This window comes from Mauremys reevesii, linkage group 2, assembly GCF_016161935.1.
Source record: "Mauremys reevesii isolate NIE-2019 linkage group 2, ASM1616193v1, whole genome shotgun sequence".
In the NCBI taxonomy this organism is placed as follows: domain Eukaryota; kingdom Metazoa; phylum Chordata; order Testudines; family Geoemydidae; genus Mauremys; species Mauremys reevesii.
Genome location: NC_052624.1, coordinates 235827983 through 235845444, shown reverse-complemented (window position 1 = coordinate 235845444; position 17462 = coordinate 235827983). Strand labels below are relative to the sequence as shown.

At 45.4% G+C, this 17462-nt stretch overlaps 1 protein-coding gene across 2 annotated transcripts in view; it reads right to left on the bottom strand.

The window, feature by feature from the left end:
- The window catches only part of ZC2HC1A (zinc finger C2HC-type containing 1A), a 65398-nt gene extending 56315 nt beyond the window's left edge, over window positions 1-9083 (bottom strand). For both annotated transcript variants that reach the window (XM_039526657.1, XM_039526658.1), the window contains exon 1: window positions 8955-9083. In XM_039526657.1, coding sequence (XP_039382591.1) covers window positions 8955-9045 — 91 coding nt within the window. In that variant the 5' untranslated portion in view covers window positions 9046-9083. The remainder of the gene's footprint in view (window positions 1-8954) is intronic.
- Window positions 9084-17462: the final 8379 nt, after the last annotated feature.

Here is a 17462-nt window from a genome sequence, read left to right as displayed (position 1 = left end):
GCCTGGAGCAGTGAACCGCGGCCACTGAGAGTCGTGAACAGCCGAACCTGCGGACGTGAAAGATAAACAAACCGGCCCGGCCCGCGAGGGGCTTTCCCTGCACAAGTGGCGAAACAAGTTTGGGAACCACTGCCATAAGGCTTTCCTTTCCATCTCGAACAGATACCGAAAAGCAGTATGTACCTCAGCTTCATATATTTCACATTTTAGTGCAAAACCTTTACATTGACCCCATATGCTTTTAAAATAATTATATCCACAAATCAGCACATCAATTGTCAGACATTCCATGCACTGGGGAAGCAAGACAGGCTGATGCCCACGAGCACACTCCCTTCTATCTGAACAAACAAAACACACACGTCTATCTGAAAATATTTTACCTACTATTACTACAAACAATTATTATGAACCAGAAATTAAATAAAAATTGTCTATGTTTTAAAAACTTTGTGCATTTGACAGCATTTTGTCAGTTAAGTTGTTTCTCTTGTACATACAGCCTCTCATGTTTTTGTGGGTCTTCCATGCAGCAACAGAAAGAGGGACAGATTTAAAAAACAAAAATGTGATTGTAAAACCATAAAAATTGGAAGAGGATTCAGGGGCCAGTGTCATATTTGAAAATACTTGAAATCTAATGAGGTTTAAAACATGAGTTTAAAGTTGATAGCACCCCTTCAAGGTGGCAAAAGAATTCTTGAAATGCAAGTATGTCAGCATTCATAAAACATTCTATGAAGTCCATTATAAAAATCTTTCTGCTCCCTAGCTGATATAGGGGTTCTGCCAAACACTACTCCCATCTATGACTGTGAAGAAGTCTGGACCTACTTTTAAGAAGTGCTGAGCGTAAACTCCTCCAACTGAAGTTAATGGGAGCTGACGGTCCTTAGTCAGCACCTCTAAAAGTCAGGTCTTATACTGTCTTCAAAAAGTAACTTTAAAAAAAATTAACAATAAGCTAACAAAACCAAATTTGTTCTCAAGACGACAGCTAATCAGCAAACAGATTCCACAATAACTAACAAAAGCTAGGAAGTTTTAGATTAGCTTTTAAAAAATTATGTCAGCTTTTGTCACTTTAATTAATATATTTGAGCCCTGATCCTCCTACAGCCAGTCTAAGCTCCAAGACTGTTCTTCAGAACCAGCTCAGAAAGTAGTAAAGCAAAAACGGAACTAGATGTCATTTCAAAAGAAAGCCAGAAGTGAATTCCAAGGAAATTAGAAGTCACATAGAGAAGATTTATTTTGCAGTTTCACTAGATACATGTCTTAAGGGGTATAATCACAATACAAGAAATATGACAAGCCCTTTGAATGTTACGAACATTGCTCTAAGATTCAATCAATATAGTCACATATTCTAAAATACTCTCCAACTTACCCAATCAGCCCCCTGCACTCCTTATCAGAAAATCCCTGCTCATTGATTGATTAAAAGCTAGTTTAAACAGGTGCATCTTACAGGTTACAATATTAAGCTTTAGATGACTGTTAGAAGCAGCAAGTTACAAGGATGGGGGAACTATGCCAGAATTTTTACCAGAAGTTTACATTTAATCCAAGATGGCACCTCCAACACCAGTATATTGCGTCACTAGTTCAGTAATGTCTTAAAAGGGAAAATGCTACCTAATGAAACATCAGTACTTTCTGTCCCACAATTTTCCTTGGAGACTACCCTCCATACAAATGTTGACTAGACCCGATCCTTAAATTGTGAGATCCAATGTCATCACACCCCAAAGAGGTACAGCTTAATCTGGCACTGTCTTTTCAAGTAAATAAAAGCTTTGCTTACCTATGTTTACCCTGCAACTGCTGGAACACAAATACAAGCCATTTTAGTACATGTTTTGAAACAGAAAAAACAAAGAAAGTATTTGCTTCTTACTGGACTGATTCACTTAAGAGAAATGCATTATAGTGACAAGTCAAGAAGTCACTGAATTTATTCTTCACAGTTCTGAGGAAATTTGTCTTTAAAATTATTTGGGATAAGAAAGTTTACAAGGTCCAACTCAATTTTTTTAAAATATGAGCACACCAAAAGGTAGCTTAGATATCAATCTGGAGTGATCATAAAGAAAATAAGCAATATTTTATTTTTCAGAAAACAAGGTATCGGGGTTGAGGAAAAGGCCTGCTTTGTAAATATGGGATATGTTACACCTTTAACTCCCAAAATTGATTTCCAATACATGGAATGTGGATAGCCTTGGCAGACTCGTGAATCAACTAGTCAGGATAGAACTGGTGAAATTTTTCAGCCAACACTTTTTCCACTGAAAAATGCAGTTTTGAGTCAACTGAAACATTTCCCAAATTTGCCAAATGTTTTCAGTTGGGGAAAAAAAAAATCTGCAAATAAATAAATAATCAGAACTCTTGTTTTGATATTTTCTAAATAAAATATTTTGATTGTTGTTATTAAACAACAAAGTTTTTACCAAAACATTTCATTTTGAAATTTGGTTCAACTGCATCTAAGACACAAATTAAAAAACTCTAAAATGAAATATTTTATTCAGACTAAATTATTTTTTTCCAAGTCACTGAAAAATTCGAAACATTTTTGTTTCAGGTGAACCCCAAACTAGTTTGGATGGACAGACAGTAGGCAATGTTCTGCCATGATTAACACTGTATAAAACCCCCAACTGGCTCACAAATTAGGAAGGTGCAAATTTGCCACAAGTGTAAGTAAAGACAGAATCTGGCCATAGAAGTATTTGTGAGAAAGGTTTAATGAGTAAGGCTACGATTTTGTCACAGAGGTCGCAGAAGTCACGGAATCATGACCTACAAAAACCTCCGCGACATCAGCTGGCAGGTGGCTGGGAGCTGTAGGATGCCCCCACCCCCAAGCTCCTGGCAGGAGTACCCCTCAACTCTCCGCTGTGGATAGCAGGGGGACTCCCTCTACCCCGGCTGCCGTGGGCGTTGGGGCCCCCCCCCCACGGGTCCCCGTTGCTGCACGTGGCATACCAAAGCTGCCCACCTCTGCGAGCAGCAGGGGTGACCCCGGAACTCCCAGGGGTGACCCTAGAGCTCCCCCTCCCAAATGGCAGTGGCCCCCCACAGCTGCCAGGAACTCCTGGCCACTGCAGGCAGCGAGGGGAGACCCCCTGAGCTCCCAGCTGCCATGGGGGGAACCCCACAGTTCTCAGCCGCTGCGGGTGGCAGGGGGGACCCCTGGAGTTCTCGGCCGCTGCAGGCACTGGGAGGCTCTAAGCCACACGGTGGGGGACCCCACAGCTCCTGGCTAGCCTTTGCAGCTCCCAACACCATGGGGGGAGGGAAACCCTGGAGCTCTGAGACCCCCACAGGTGGTGGAGGCCTCTGGAGCTCCAGCCAGGGCCCCCCTCAGCAGCTCCCCATTTTGTCATGGATATTTTTAGTAAAAGTCAGGGACAGGTCACAGGCTTCTGTGAATTTTTCTTTATTACCCATGACCTGTCCGTGATTTTTACTAAAAATATCCATGACAAAATCTTAGCCTTATTAATGAGTTTTTAGTGCCCAAAAGGCCGTCCTTTGATAAAGCATAAGACACCATCTTTTGGTTTTACTGATTTTTTAAACACCAGGATCATATTTAAGAATTACAGCAATACTTTAAGAGTGAACACAAGAGACATAATCTTTCAAGGGTATTAATGAACTTCGGTACCAGGAAAGATAATGAAGCAAATAGTTAAGCAATCAATTTGCAAATACCGAGAAGACAATAAGGTTATAAGTAACACTCAGCATGGATTTGTCAATAACAAATCATGTCAAACCAACCTAATAGCTTTCTTTGGCAGAGTAAGAAGTCTTTTGGATATGGGGGAAGCAGTAGATGTGATATATTTTGACTTTACTAAAGGCTTTTTATACTGTCTCATATGACCTTCTCATAAACAAATAAGGGAAATACAATTTAAATGGAGCTATTTTAAATTGGGTGCATAACTGGTTGGAAAACCATTCCCAGAGAGTAGTTATCAGTGGTTCAGTCAAGCTGGAAGGGCATATCGAGTAGGGTCCTGCAGAGATCAATTCTGAGTCTGGTTCTGTTCAATATCTTCATCAGTGATTTAGTTAATGGCATACAGAGTACACTGAAAGTTTGTGGAGGGGTTGCAAGTGCTTTGGAGGATAGGATTAAAATTCAAAACGATATGGACAAACTGGAGAAATGGTCTAAAGTAAATAGGATGAATTCAATAAGGACAAATGCAAAGTACTCCACGTAGGAAGGAACAATCAGTTGCACACATACAAAATGGGAAATGACTGCCCAGAAAGGAGTACTGTGGAAAGGAATCTGGGGGTCATAGTGGATCACAAGCTAAATATGAGTCAATAGTGTAAAACTGTTGAAAAAATGCAAACATTATTCTAGGATGTATTAGCAGGAGTGTCGTAAGCAAGACACAAGAAGTAATTCTTCCACTCTACACTGCGCTGATTCACCCTCAGCTGGCGTATTGTGTCCATTTCTGGGTGCCCTATTTCAGGAAAGATATGGACAAATTGGAAACAGTCTAGAGAAGAGCAACAAAAATGATTAAAGATCTAGAAAACATGACTTATGAGGGAAGATTGAAAAACTGGGTTTGTTTAGCCTGGAGAAGAGAAGATTGGAGGGGGGGGGGGGGTCATAACAGTTTTCAAGTACATAAAAGGTTGTTACAAGGAGGAGGGAGAAAAAATGTTCTTAACATCTGAGGATGGGACAAGAAGCAATGGGCTTAAACTGAAGCAAGGGCAGTTTAGGTTGGACTTCAGGAAAAATTTCCTATCAGAGCGGTTAAGCACTGGAATAATTTGCCTAGGGAGGTTGTGGAATCTCTGTAATTGTCTAATCTGCTCTTTAAAATCTCCAAACACCTGACAAGGCTTGTCTAGATAATATTTAGTCCTGCCTTGAGTGCAGGGGACTAGACTAGAACATCTCTCGAGGTCCTTTCCAGTCCTATGATTCTATGACAAATCCTGCTCTCTGTATTTATGCAAGTAATCCCAATGAAGTCAGTAGGGCTGCTTGTATAAGGAGACCAGAATCTCGCTCATGATGTTTGTAAATGCTACACTGGTAGCCTCGGAAGGATTAGATTTTTAATCAGTAAATGTCAGTAAACGTCAATTCCTCTGTACACACACAAATTGATGAAATATATTTTCATCAGTAATAATAGCAATTTCAGATAGGCAATAAAAGAAAAGTGCTGTTTGATAACTTAGAGTTTACACTGCATATTTTGATATCTGATGTTGACAATTTGTGTTTTAACAATTATAAAACTAACTTTTTGAATCTCAACATGTACTCTCATTAAACAATTATTCTCACTCTACCCCATAATTTCTTGCAAATGTGAAAATTTATTGTTAAAAATAGGAAAAAATGCTTTAAAACAAATAGATATCCATCAATATTTTTCAAAAAAATTAAGTTCTGCCAAGCGTATATATAGGGTGGGGCATTTGATCCAAAAATAATCAAATCAACTAACCAGTCAAATAATGTTAAAAATGGTTAAATATTTTAAAGCACTAATTTATTAGAAGAGTAACAAAAAGAGTAAAACTATATGGTCTCCAATAGGCTTTAGATATATACTTCTGCCTGCTTATAAAAAATAAGTTACTTAACTGAGGATGTGTCTACACTACAAGCACCACAGTGGCCAACTGCTGTACTGCAGCTATGCCGCTGTAGTGTAGAGACTAGCTACAACAGAAGGGGTTTTCCCATCACTGTAGTAAATTCACCCTGAGAAGCAAGGTCAATAGAACCATTATTCCTTTGACAAAGCAGAGGGCTTGGCTACACTTACAAATTTGCAGCGCTGCAGCAGGGTGTGAAAACACACCCTCTGCAGCGCTGCAAATTGCAGCGCTACAAAGCGCCAGTGTCAAAGCCCCCCCAGCGGGAAGCTCCCAGCGCCAGCGCTGTCTCCCTATTCCCCAGGGGAGTGCGGACAGCGACGCTGGAGGGTTTTCTTTCGCTGAGCGCTGGGCGCTACGCTAGCAGCGCTGCTGCTGCGCGGCGCAGCTGAAAATGCAGCCGAAGCCAGAGTCTTCACCAGGCCTTAGGCTGGATTAACTACGTCTGTCAGAGGTGTGAATTTTTCACACCCCTGCATGACAAAGCTAAGTAAACCTAAGTTTTAGGTGTAGACCAGGCCTGAGTTATTTTAACACAGAAAAATGTGAAGCACAATGAAATAAAGTTCTAAAAATGAAGGAATGGCATCATGATGGAATCAAAAAGGTAGGCCACTGCCTAAGTCTTGTTGGAAAATTTCACAATATTTGACCATGATCAAGTAAATAGGAAATCAATTGACTGACTTGCCTAGCCTAGCTATAAAGATAAAAATTGCTATACAGTAAAAATTATTTTAATTGCTTTAGTTCTTTGAAGTAGAAGCAAAAAGAAGAGGAGGCTAGATTGCCCATATCATTCTTATCTTAAATACTCAACTGGTTACGACAAACAGAGTATGAATGCTTTTTTAAATGATCATTTACAGATATTTACACAAAACAGTTCTGTTCATGTATCAGAGGGGTAGCCGTGTTAGTCTGGATCTGTAAAAGCAGCAAAGAGTCTTGTGGCACCTTATAGACTAACAGACATCCGACGAAGTGGGTATTCACCCACGAAAGCTCATGCTCCCAAACGTCTTTTAGTCTATAAGGTGCCACAAGACTCTTTGCTGCTTTTACAGTTCTGTTCATGTTATTTTTAGCAACATTAAAAGTTATAAACATTTACAGATGTCAGATACTCTTGCATTAGTGAAGTTATCGTCTTACCTCTGTTATCTGTGAAAAGCTACAACCCCACAAAAATATTATTTGCATTAATCTAACCGTAGGAGATAAAAAGGTGCAAATATTCCACAAGGCTTGGGCTTGTCTACACTTACAATGCTGCTACAGCACTGTAATGCTTAGTGGAAATACTATGTACAAACTTCTTCTATTGAATCATACAATATCAGGGTTGGAAGGGACCTCAGGGGGTCATCTAGTCCAGACCCCTGCTCAAAGCAGGACCAATCCCCAACTAAATCATCCCAGCCAGGGCTTTGTCAAGCCTGACCTTAAAAACCTCTTAAGGATGGAGATTCCACCACCTCCCTAGGTAACCCATTCCAGTGCTTCACCACCCTCTGAGTGAAATAGTGTTTCCTAATATCCAACTTAAACCTCCCCCACTGCAACTTGAGACCATTACTCCTTGTTCTGTCATCTGCTACCACTGAGAACAGTCTAGATCTATCCTCTTTGGAACTCCCTTTCAGATAGTTGAAAGCAGCTATCAAATCCCCCCTCATTCTTCCCTTCTGCAGACTAACCAAGCCTAGTTCCCTCAGCCTCTGCTCATAAATCATATGCTCCAGCTCCCTAATAATTTTTGTTGCCCTCCGCCAGACTCTTTCCAATTTTTCCATATCCTTCTTGTAGTGTGGGGCCCAAAACTGGACACAGTGCTCCAGATGAGGCCTCACCAATGCCAAATAGAGGGGATGATCATGTCCCTCAATCTGCTGGCAATGCTCCTACTTATACAGCCCAAATTGCTGTTCACCTTCTTGGCAACAAGGGCACATTGTTGACGCATAACCAGCTTCTCGTCCACAGTAATCCCTAGGTCCTTTTCTGAAGAACTGCTGCCTAGCCATTCGGTCCCTAGTTTGTAACAGTGAATGGGATTCTTCCGTCCTAAGTGCAGGACTCTGCACTTGTCCTTCTTGAGCCTGATCAGATTTCTTTTGGCCCAATCCTCTAATTTGTCTAGGTCCCTCTGTATCCTATCCCTACCCTCCAGCGTATCTGCCACTCCTCCCAGTTTAGTGTCATCTGCAAACTTGCTGAGGGAGCAATCCATACCATCTTCCAGATAATTAATGAAGATATTGAACAAAACTGGCCCCAGGACCGACTCTTGGAGCACTCCGCTTGATAATGGCTGCGAACTAGACATGGAGCCATTGATCACTACGTATTGGTGTAGGTACTTTGCTTTCCCAAGAGGCAGTAACTACAGGGCTAGCGCTGTCTACACTGGGGGATTAGTTCAGTCTAACTATGTCGCTCAGGAAAGTGGACATAGTTATATCAACATACGTTTGTAGCATAGACCAGTGCATAATCAACCATTTACAATATCTGTAATACTTCACCACTGTAGCAATCCCGAAGCAAGTGTTTAAAACTTGTAATACTATCAAGCCCAATCCTCTGGCTAAAAAAGCAGACAGACAAGGATGCCTGTACCACCCAAAACAATGCTGTAGTCATCCCCATCAGCCAGCTGCAGCACATCAGCAAGGTGGAGCCTGATGTTGGGAACTTGAAAGGCTGCAGAGATAATCAGGGGCGTGCTCGCTTTTGTACGTTAAACACAAGAGTCAAACACTGAGCGCTCAGTTGTGAAGCCAGCACTGGCTCGACAGGGGCGCCGGGAGGGGGGAAACAGCAGGGGTGACCTGGCTACCGAGAAGAGCACTCGCAGCCTGGCTGCCAAACCCCACTCACGGGGGGAAGGCTCCCCCCCGGCGCATGTTCAGTCGCTCTCAGTGGTAGGAAACCAGGCTGTGCTGCTGTTTGTGTCCCTGGGCGCGGACAACCCCGCTGCGGGCAGAGCGCGCCCCTGGCTGCCCGGCACCTCCCAGGCGCGGGCTCTGCTGCCCTGGAGCGAGGAGGGGGCTGACAGGGAGCCCAGCCAGCCCGGGGTGCCAGGCCCCTTATCCCGACCCCGCGGCTCCCTACAGGGGGCGGGGGATGCGGTGCCCAAGGCGGAGCTGAGGTCTCATGTTCCCCTCCCCCAGGAACCCCGGTCCCTCCGCTCCAGCCCCTTCCAGACCCCCGGACACACACAAAGCCCCGGCCCGGGGTGGGGGCCCGCTGCGGTCTCTGATCCCCGCCCGCGCCCCACCCTTCACCTTCCAGCTCCTCCATGGCGCGCTCCGACTCCGGCTGCCGCTGCTGTAGCAACGCGGCCCCACCCCGACCGCTAACATCCCCCGCTCCCATTGGCTTCCCGGAGCGGGCGGGCGGGCGGCGCGGCGCGCAGTGCGGGAGGGAGGGGGAGACAGAGCCCCTGTCCCTGCTGACCCCGCCCTCTCCCTAGCCCGCCTCACATACCCGCGCCGCCAGCCCACCCCCAAACCTCAATCTGCTGCTTCTCTAATCAAGTATCAGAGGGGAGCCCTGTTAGTCTGGATCTGGAAAAAGCAACAGAGTCCTGTGGCACCTTATAGACAGACAGATGTATTGGAACATAAGCACCCACAAAAGCTTGTGCTCCAATACATCTGTTAGGGCAGGTCTACACTATGGGGGAAAATCGATATAAGATACGCAACTTCAGCTACGTGAATAACGTAGCTGAAGTTGAAGTATCTGATATCGAATTACTTACCGTCCTCACGGCGCAGGATTGACGTCCGCGGCTCCCCGTGTCGACTCCGCTACCGCTGTTCACGTTGGTGGAGTTACGGAGTCGACATGAGCGCGTTCGGGGATCGATATATTGTGTCCCGATGAGACGCGAAATATCGATCCCCGAGAAATCGATTGCTACCCGCCGATACGGCGGGTAGTGAAGACGTACCCTTAGTTTATAAGGTGCCACAGGACTCTTTGTTGCATCTCTAATCGCTCCCCAAATGCCCCTGGCCTCTAGTTCCCTCCATCTCCAAATCTTTCCCAAATCCCCATGTCCCCCAATTTCTCTAAATCCCCCTGTTGCCCCCAGTTCTCCCGCATCTCTAATTTCCCCCCAATACCCCAGCAACTCCTAGATCTCCCAAAATACCCAGCCCCTCCCATTTTCTTGCAGCCAGTCTGTCCCCAAATCCAATTTACCTTCCATCCTCCTGAATCCTCTGACAAATCCCTGCACATCTTTTATTGGGCCCCCCAATCTCCATACATTGCTACTCTTTCCCATACCTCCCAAGTTCCCGCTGACTGCCAGATGTTGGGACTGGATGACATGGATCACTTGATAATTGCCCTGTTCTGTTCACTCCCTTTGAAGCATTGGCCATGTCTGAAGACAGGCTATTGTGCTAGAGGGACCATTGGTCTGACCCACTGTGCCATCCTTGTGTTCTTCTGGCCCCTTGTATCAACTCTCCCTGTACCCTCAAATCCCACTATATGTCTTATAGACTCCATCTCAAATCTCCTTACACCATTTTCCTCCCTCCTACTTCACACAACTGATCCCTCTGCAGCAGCATGTTATCTATTAATTATGACTAATGTTCTTGGCGATGCTAAAAATCTAGAGAGAATGTGGGAAGTGCTAACAGCACACCTGAAGCTGCTGGAAATTCACAGTACCGCAGAATCCCCCTTTTTCAGATATATTTTTCAGTCCTCTCCCTTCTTTATTCGTTTTAGCAATGTTTCTGTTACATTTACAGACATCAGAAAAGTACCTAATGACTGGTAATGAATTTCAGTGCACCTGTAGAAGAAGAAGATATAAGTACTGCTAATATAAGAATGGCCACAGTGAGTCAGACCAATAGTGCATCTAGACCAGTATCCTGTCTTCTGACAGTGGGCAGTCAGATGCGTCAGACAGAATGAACAGAACAGAGAGAGTGTACCGAGTGAACCATCCCCTGTCATCCACACCCACTGTTTAGCAGTCAGAAGTTTAGGGACACTCAGAGTATGGGGTTGTGTCCCTGACTGCCTTGGCTAAATGCTTTTGATGCACCTATTCTCCATTAACTTATCTAGTTCTCTTTTGAACCCTGTTATAGTCTTGGCCTTCACAACATCCCCTGGCAGTGAGTTCCATAGGCTCACTGTGTACTTCCTTGTTTGTTTTAAACCTGCCTATTATTTCATAGATCTTTTGTTAGGTGAAGGGGTAAATTACACATCCTTATTCACTTTTTCTACACCATTAATCAGGGCTGTCCCTAGGGGAATGCAGAGCCTGGGACAAATCAGCCCCTGCTGGTTTGGGGTCCCCACTCTGCATTGGCAGCTGGGCTGGCGGGACGGATATGACTTGGTGCTGGGCTGCCTGCTGCTGCTATTGTTGGCTATAGCGCCACGGCAACTCAGGGCTCCGGCTGGGGCGGGGGACTCACTGCACTGAAAGGCGGGCGGCCGAGCCGGGTGCTGTCTCTGCTAACTGCCAACAAGATGGCGGCCCTGCGGAAGTGATGGGTTCGTCTTTTGGCAGTGGTGCTGGAACATTTTTAATAGGGGTGCTGAAAGCTAGTCCCCTTACCCCTACCCCTGCCCCCAGTCCCAGAGCTGAGGCCAGGGGCAAAGCACCAGGCATGGGGCGGCAATAGATCCTTATGTGCGGGGTGGCCTCAGAGCCCTGGGCATGGGGCCGGCAGCCGGGACCCTGGGTGTGGGACAGTGTTGTATCCTTGGGGCAGCCGGTGTAGGAAGCAATCACTTGAGGCCAGACAGCAGACAGCTAACCAAAATCTCCATTTTATTTACAGAGACAGAGAGCTCACTCAGCCGGTTGAAACCGGCTGAGCTATCCCTTAATAGTCTAACTCAGTTGCCATAGTAACAAAACCCATGACAACCAAATACACAACATATTCCTCCCCCCCTAATAAGAACATCCCCTAAATAAAACACACACTAAACTAGAGAAGGAGGGTAGTCTGCCTCCATTCCCGGCTAAACCCTGGGGATTATTTTGCCCCATAACCGTGGGTTCGCCCTAACTAAAGATCCAGCCGATGAGGAGGCCTTCTGTCTCTAGGTGGATTACGGCGAACTTCTGTTGTTGTTGCACCCGAAAGTACTAGGGGCTCAGGGTCCGCAGCACGAATAGGTGAGGAGGTGGTATCAGCTCGTGCTGGGCAAAGGGGTATCTCAGCTGCCGGCAGTAATGGAGGAGAACAGTCAGGAACAGGTGACTCATGATTCGGTGTCTCACCAGGAGGGGTGAAGTCAGACTCCTCAACTGCAGATGGGTCCTGAAGACTGGCATGACCTGGCAACAGCTGATCTACATGTCGCCGCCAGGTAAGATTCTCTGCAGTCCGGACTGTATAGGAAAGAGGTCCTCTTTGAGTGATGACTGTGGCCGGGACCCATTTAGCTCTGGAAGTATAATTCCGAGCCAAAACTGGCTGCCCTGGGCTAAAGGTTCAGTCTTTTGCTCTGGGTGCCCATCTGATGACTTGATATTGCTGCTGATGTTGCACAGTTTGTCTGGGTTCAGAAGGTTTCAGCCGATCAAAGCAAGTGCGCAGCTGTCGTCCCATCATTAGAAAGGCTGGAGAAGCCTGGGTCGTAGCATGAGGTGTGTTTCTATAGGAAAGTAAAAAGGTATCCAGACGCTTTTGAATAGAGTGTTGTCCCTTTGCTGATTTCAAAGCGTTTTTCATTGTCTGCACAAATCTTTCAGCTAATCCGTTGGTGGACGGATGATATGGTGCTGACGTGATGTGGTGTATCCCATTTGCCTTCATAAAATTTTGAAACTCCTGAGAGACGAACTGCGGTCCGTTGTCGCTCACAAGTTGTTCTGGCAGACCAAAACGACTAAAGAGTCCTCGTAGTTTTTGGATAGTACTCTCTGCAGTAGTGGACTGCATTATAGAGACTTCTGGCCATTTAGAATGGGCATCTACTGCCACCAAGAACATGCTTCCTTCAAGGGGGCCAGCAAAGTCAACGTGAATACGTTGCCACGGGTTTTCAGGCCAGTCCCATGGGTGTAGGGGTGCCCATTGGGGTGCATTTCTTACACCCTGACATGACATACAAGCTTTTGCCTTCTCTTCAATAGCACTGTCCAATCTAGGCCACCAAAAATAGCTTCGTGCAATTTCCTTCATGTGCACTATTCCACAGTGACCGGAATGTAGCTGTTCTAACATCTGTGATCTCAGGGGTGGTGGAATAATGACACGCCTCCCCCACAACAAACAACCAGATTGGACCGATAACTCCGTCCGCCTGGACATGTAGGGAACAAGGTCGGGTGAGACCGGAGAGGTTTGTCGAGATTTTCCATGCATCACCAGGTCCATAACTTGGGATAATACTGGGTCAACGCGGTTGCCTTCTTTATCTGAGCAGCAGTGATGGGTGTATTCTCTGCCTGTTCAAAGTAGAAGATTTCCTTTTGGGCACTATCTTGATGTTTGACCGGTAAAGGCAACCTTGAGAGGCCATCTGCATTGCCGTGCAGAGTGGATTTCTGATATTTGATTTCATATGTGTGTGCAGAAAGTATCAATGCCCAACGTTGCATACGACTAGCAGCTAATGGGGGAATGCCTGTGTAGGGTCCAAAAATTGATGTCAGAGGTCGATGGTCTGTAAGAAGAGTAAACTTTCGCCCAAACAGGTACTGATGAAACTTCCTAATTCCAAAAACAATTCCTAATGCCTCACGTTCGATTTGGGCGTAGTTAGTTTCTGCTTTGCTTAGAGTGCGTGAAGCAAAAGCAATAGGTCTTTCTTCTCCCGAAGGCATAATGTGTGACACGACCGCTCCCACTCCATAAGGGGAAGCATCGCAGGCCAATTGCAGGGGTAAGGATGGATCAAAGTGCGTTAGAACTTCAGAATTTAACAATGCATCCTTAGCTTTGTTAAATGCAACATCACAGGCTTCAGTCCACTTCCAGGCCTTGTTCTGCCCAAGGAGCTCATGAAGTGGTTTTAGCAGTGTGGCTAACTGTGAGATGAACTTTCCATAATAGTTCAGTAGTCCTAGAAATGAGCGTAGCTGGCTTACATTTCGAGGTGGGGGAGCCTCCACAATAGCTTTAACTTTTGCAGGGGCCTTATGAAGACCTGCAGAATCGATGATGTGTCCCAAATATTCAACAGAGGGCTTGAAGAATTCACATTTGTCTTTGCAAACTCGTAGGCCATACTCTTCCAGTCTTTGTAGGGTAGCCTCTAAATTCTTTAAGTGATCCTCTTCATTTCTTCCAGTGACCAGGATATCATCCAGATAGCACTGAACTCCTGACAAGCCACACAAGATCTGGTCCATAGCCCTCTGGAACAGGGCGGGAGCCATCTTTCTTCACTATTGGAACGATAGGAGTGGCCCATGAGCTATGGGTAACTGGTATTAGGACTCCATTGGTGACCAGGCGCTCCAGGTCTGCTTCAACTTTTGGCCTGATGGCATATGGCACAGTTCGGGCTTTCAGATATTTTGGTGGACTGCCAGGTTTAATGTTCAATGTCACAGTGATTCCCTTCATACTTCCCAAATCATCTCCAAAAACAGCAGCATGTTTCCTTAGTATAGGGGTTAGACTGGTTTCTTCTTTAGTCATCCGGTGCACTTCTGCCCAGTTCAGCTGAATCTTCCCAAGCCAAGACCTACCCATTAAGGCTGGGTAGTCACCTCTCACCACAAACAGTGGCAATTTAGCCGCCTGTCCATTGAGCTCCACCTTAACATCAATAGTGCCCAACATGGGCACAGCTTCACCTGTATACGTCTTCAGAACAGTTTTTGTTGCCTTAAGCGGAAGATGCTGTAGCTTTTCCTTATACACAGTCTCCGGAACCAGCGAGACAGCTGCACCGGTGTCTAGTTCCATGCGTATAGGTTTGCCCTCCAATAAGGGGGTTACCCAGTATTCATGTGAGCCCGCTGCCAAAGACAAAACATGCAGTGGCACTTCCTCTTGTGAGGAGGTGTCACCTTGATCATCCTGGGTCTGCTCTAGGGTATGCAAGGTTCCTTTTTTTCTCGGCCAGACCACAGGCCTCTTTTTCTTTTGTTTACAGGCATACTCAATGTGTCCCTTTTTGCCACAGTGTCGACACACCAGGTCCTTACACCAGCATTCTGATGCCTGGTGACCCAGCTTACCACAGCGGTAACATTCTTGACTCTGCACCGTTTTGTGGGTCAGTTCTTGTGACACTTTTTGCACCCTATAGGGTGCACCGATGTATTGTGCCTCCCTTGTAGCCAGTTCCATGGAGACAGCAATATCAACAGCCTTCTGTAATGTAAGCTGAGCCTCTGTCAGTAGGCGCTTCCGTATAGCTTCACTGCAGAGGCCACACACTAACCTGTCACGCAGGGCATCATTTAACATTTCTTTAAATTCACAGTGTTCTGCTAGCTTTTTTAAAATGGCTACAAATTGTACAACTGTTTCATCTTCCTTTTGGTCTCTTTTGTGGAACCTATATCTTTCAGCAATTACCAGTGGTTTTGGGGAGAAATGAGACCCCAGGATTTCCACAATGTCACTGTAAGATTTAGTCTCAGGCTTAACAGGGTGTAGTAAGCTGCAGAGAGTAGGTTTTAGCCCCTACAACAGTTAAGAATATTGGCACCTTCTTCGCTTCTGTAATGTCATTTGCAATACCAAAAAGCTCAAAACGCTCAGTATACACATGCCACTGCTCTGTATTCTCATCAAAAGGCTCCAGGGGCCTGGTCAGAGTAGCCATGATTTTTAGTTTCACTTTCACAGTCAGTGCAACAAGCAGCTTTTTTTCTTTGTTTGGTCTTTACCTTGACTTCTACTTCCTTCTGTTACTGGAGCAGCACCAGGATCCCACCCTCATCGCCAGTGTTGTATCCTTGGGGCAGCCCGTGTAGGAAGCAATCACTTGAGGCCAGAGAGCAGACAGCTAACCAAAACCTCCATTTTATTTACAGAGACAGAGAGCTCACTCAGCCGGTTGAAACCGGCTGAGCTATCCCTTAATAGTCTAACTCAGTTGCCATAGTAACAAAACCCATGACAACCAAATACACAACAGACAGCAGCAGAGATCCTGGACGTGGGGCAGCAGGAAAGACTCTGGGCACGGGGCAGTAGTAGTGTCTTGGGCATGCAAGGTGGCAAATGAGACCCCAGGGGCGGTGTGGCAACTGAGATCCTGGGTGCGCAGGGTGGCAGCTGGGACCCTGGCGTGTGGGGTGGCAGCTGGGACCGGGCACTCAGGCCGGCAGCCGAGACCCCAGGTGCAGCGCTAGCAGCTGGGAGCCTGGGGGTGCTGCAGCATCCCCTGCTCCCCTAGTTCCCATGCCTATGTCTTCCAGGACCGACCATGCCGGCCAATCGCACCGGCCTACGGAGCCCCCCAAAGTGCAGGGCCTGGAGCGGTCACCCCAATTTTCCCTACCCAAGGGATGGCTCTGCCGTTCATGATTTTATAGATATCTATAATATCTCCCCTTAGTTGTCTCTTTTCTAAATTGAACAGTCCCAGTCTTTTTAATCTTTTCTCACATGGAAGCTATTCCATATCCCTAATAATTTTTGTTGCCCTTCTCTGTACTTTTTCCAAATCTAATATATATTTTTTTGGAGATGAGGTGACTGGAATTGCACACAGTATTCCAGGTGGGGGCATACCATGGATATTTTATAGTGGTATTATATTTTCTGTCTTATTTTCTATCCCTTTCCTAACATTCTGTTCGCTTCTTTGATTGCTGCTGCACATTGAACAGATGTTTTCAGAGAACTATCCACAATGACTCCAAGATCTCTTAAGCAGTAATGGCTAATTTGGACCCAATAATTTTGTATGTATAGTTGGGATTAAGTTTTCTATTGCACATTACTTTGCACTTATCAACATTGAATTTCATCTGCCATTTTGTAGCCTGGTCACCCAGCTGAGATCTACAGAAACCATAGTTGGACATGGGATCCTCTAGTGCCTGCAATAACATTGTGTGCACTAGGGCTGTCAATTGCAATGAACTTAGTGATTAAGTCAGAACAAATTAATCGTGATTAATCGCAGTTTTGATCACACCATTAGTACTAATTGTTGTTGTTACTTTTTCTTAAATATTCCATTCTTTCACAGCATCCAAGAAATGCTCTATATGTGTTTCAGCATGATGTCTCTCTTCAGTATGTGCGACTGTTGAAGCAAACGACTGCAGTGTCCGTGCAGCATCCATCAAGTGTGCCGTGACTCCAAGAGAGCTGTGATTGCTCCCTGTCCAGTAAATGCCACTCAAAGTAACAGTTAGTGCATTTTTCAGAAGCTTCAACTGTGTATTCTTGTCGTTGTGATATAGGTCATGTATTCGTGATGCAATGGTTCCTCAGGAGGGCAAGGGGTATGACTGATTGGAAGATTCAATTTGAATAACATCTCTTAGCCCTCTGTCGTTTACAGTGTTGAGTGGTCTGTTGTCCAGAGATATCCACTTTGCATTAGCATTGGTTAAGCTGTTGTACTTTGTTTGATCCATGGGCTTGTAACGATCCTGAAACTCTGTAAACGAACTCTGTATCAGCTGGTGGGATTCATTTGCTGTCAGTGGGTTATCTGCGGCGCAAGAACTGGAGGCCAAAGCATGTTCAGCATGTTGGTGTTACTGCAGACTTGAAGTACTTTGATGGTATTGGAACTTAGCTTTGCAACAGCTACATATAACTGGCTTTTTATCCAGTGCAATCTAAGCTGATTAATCACAACTAATTTTT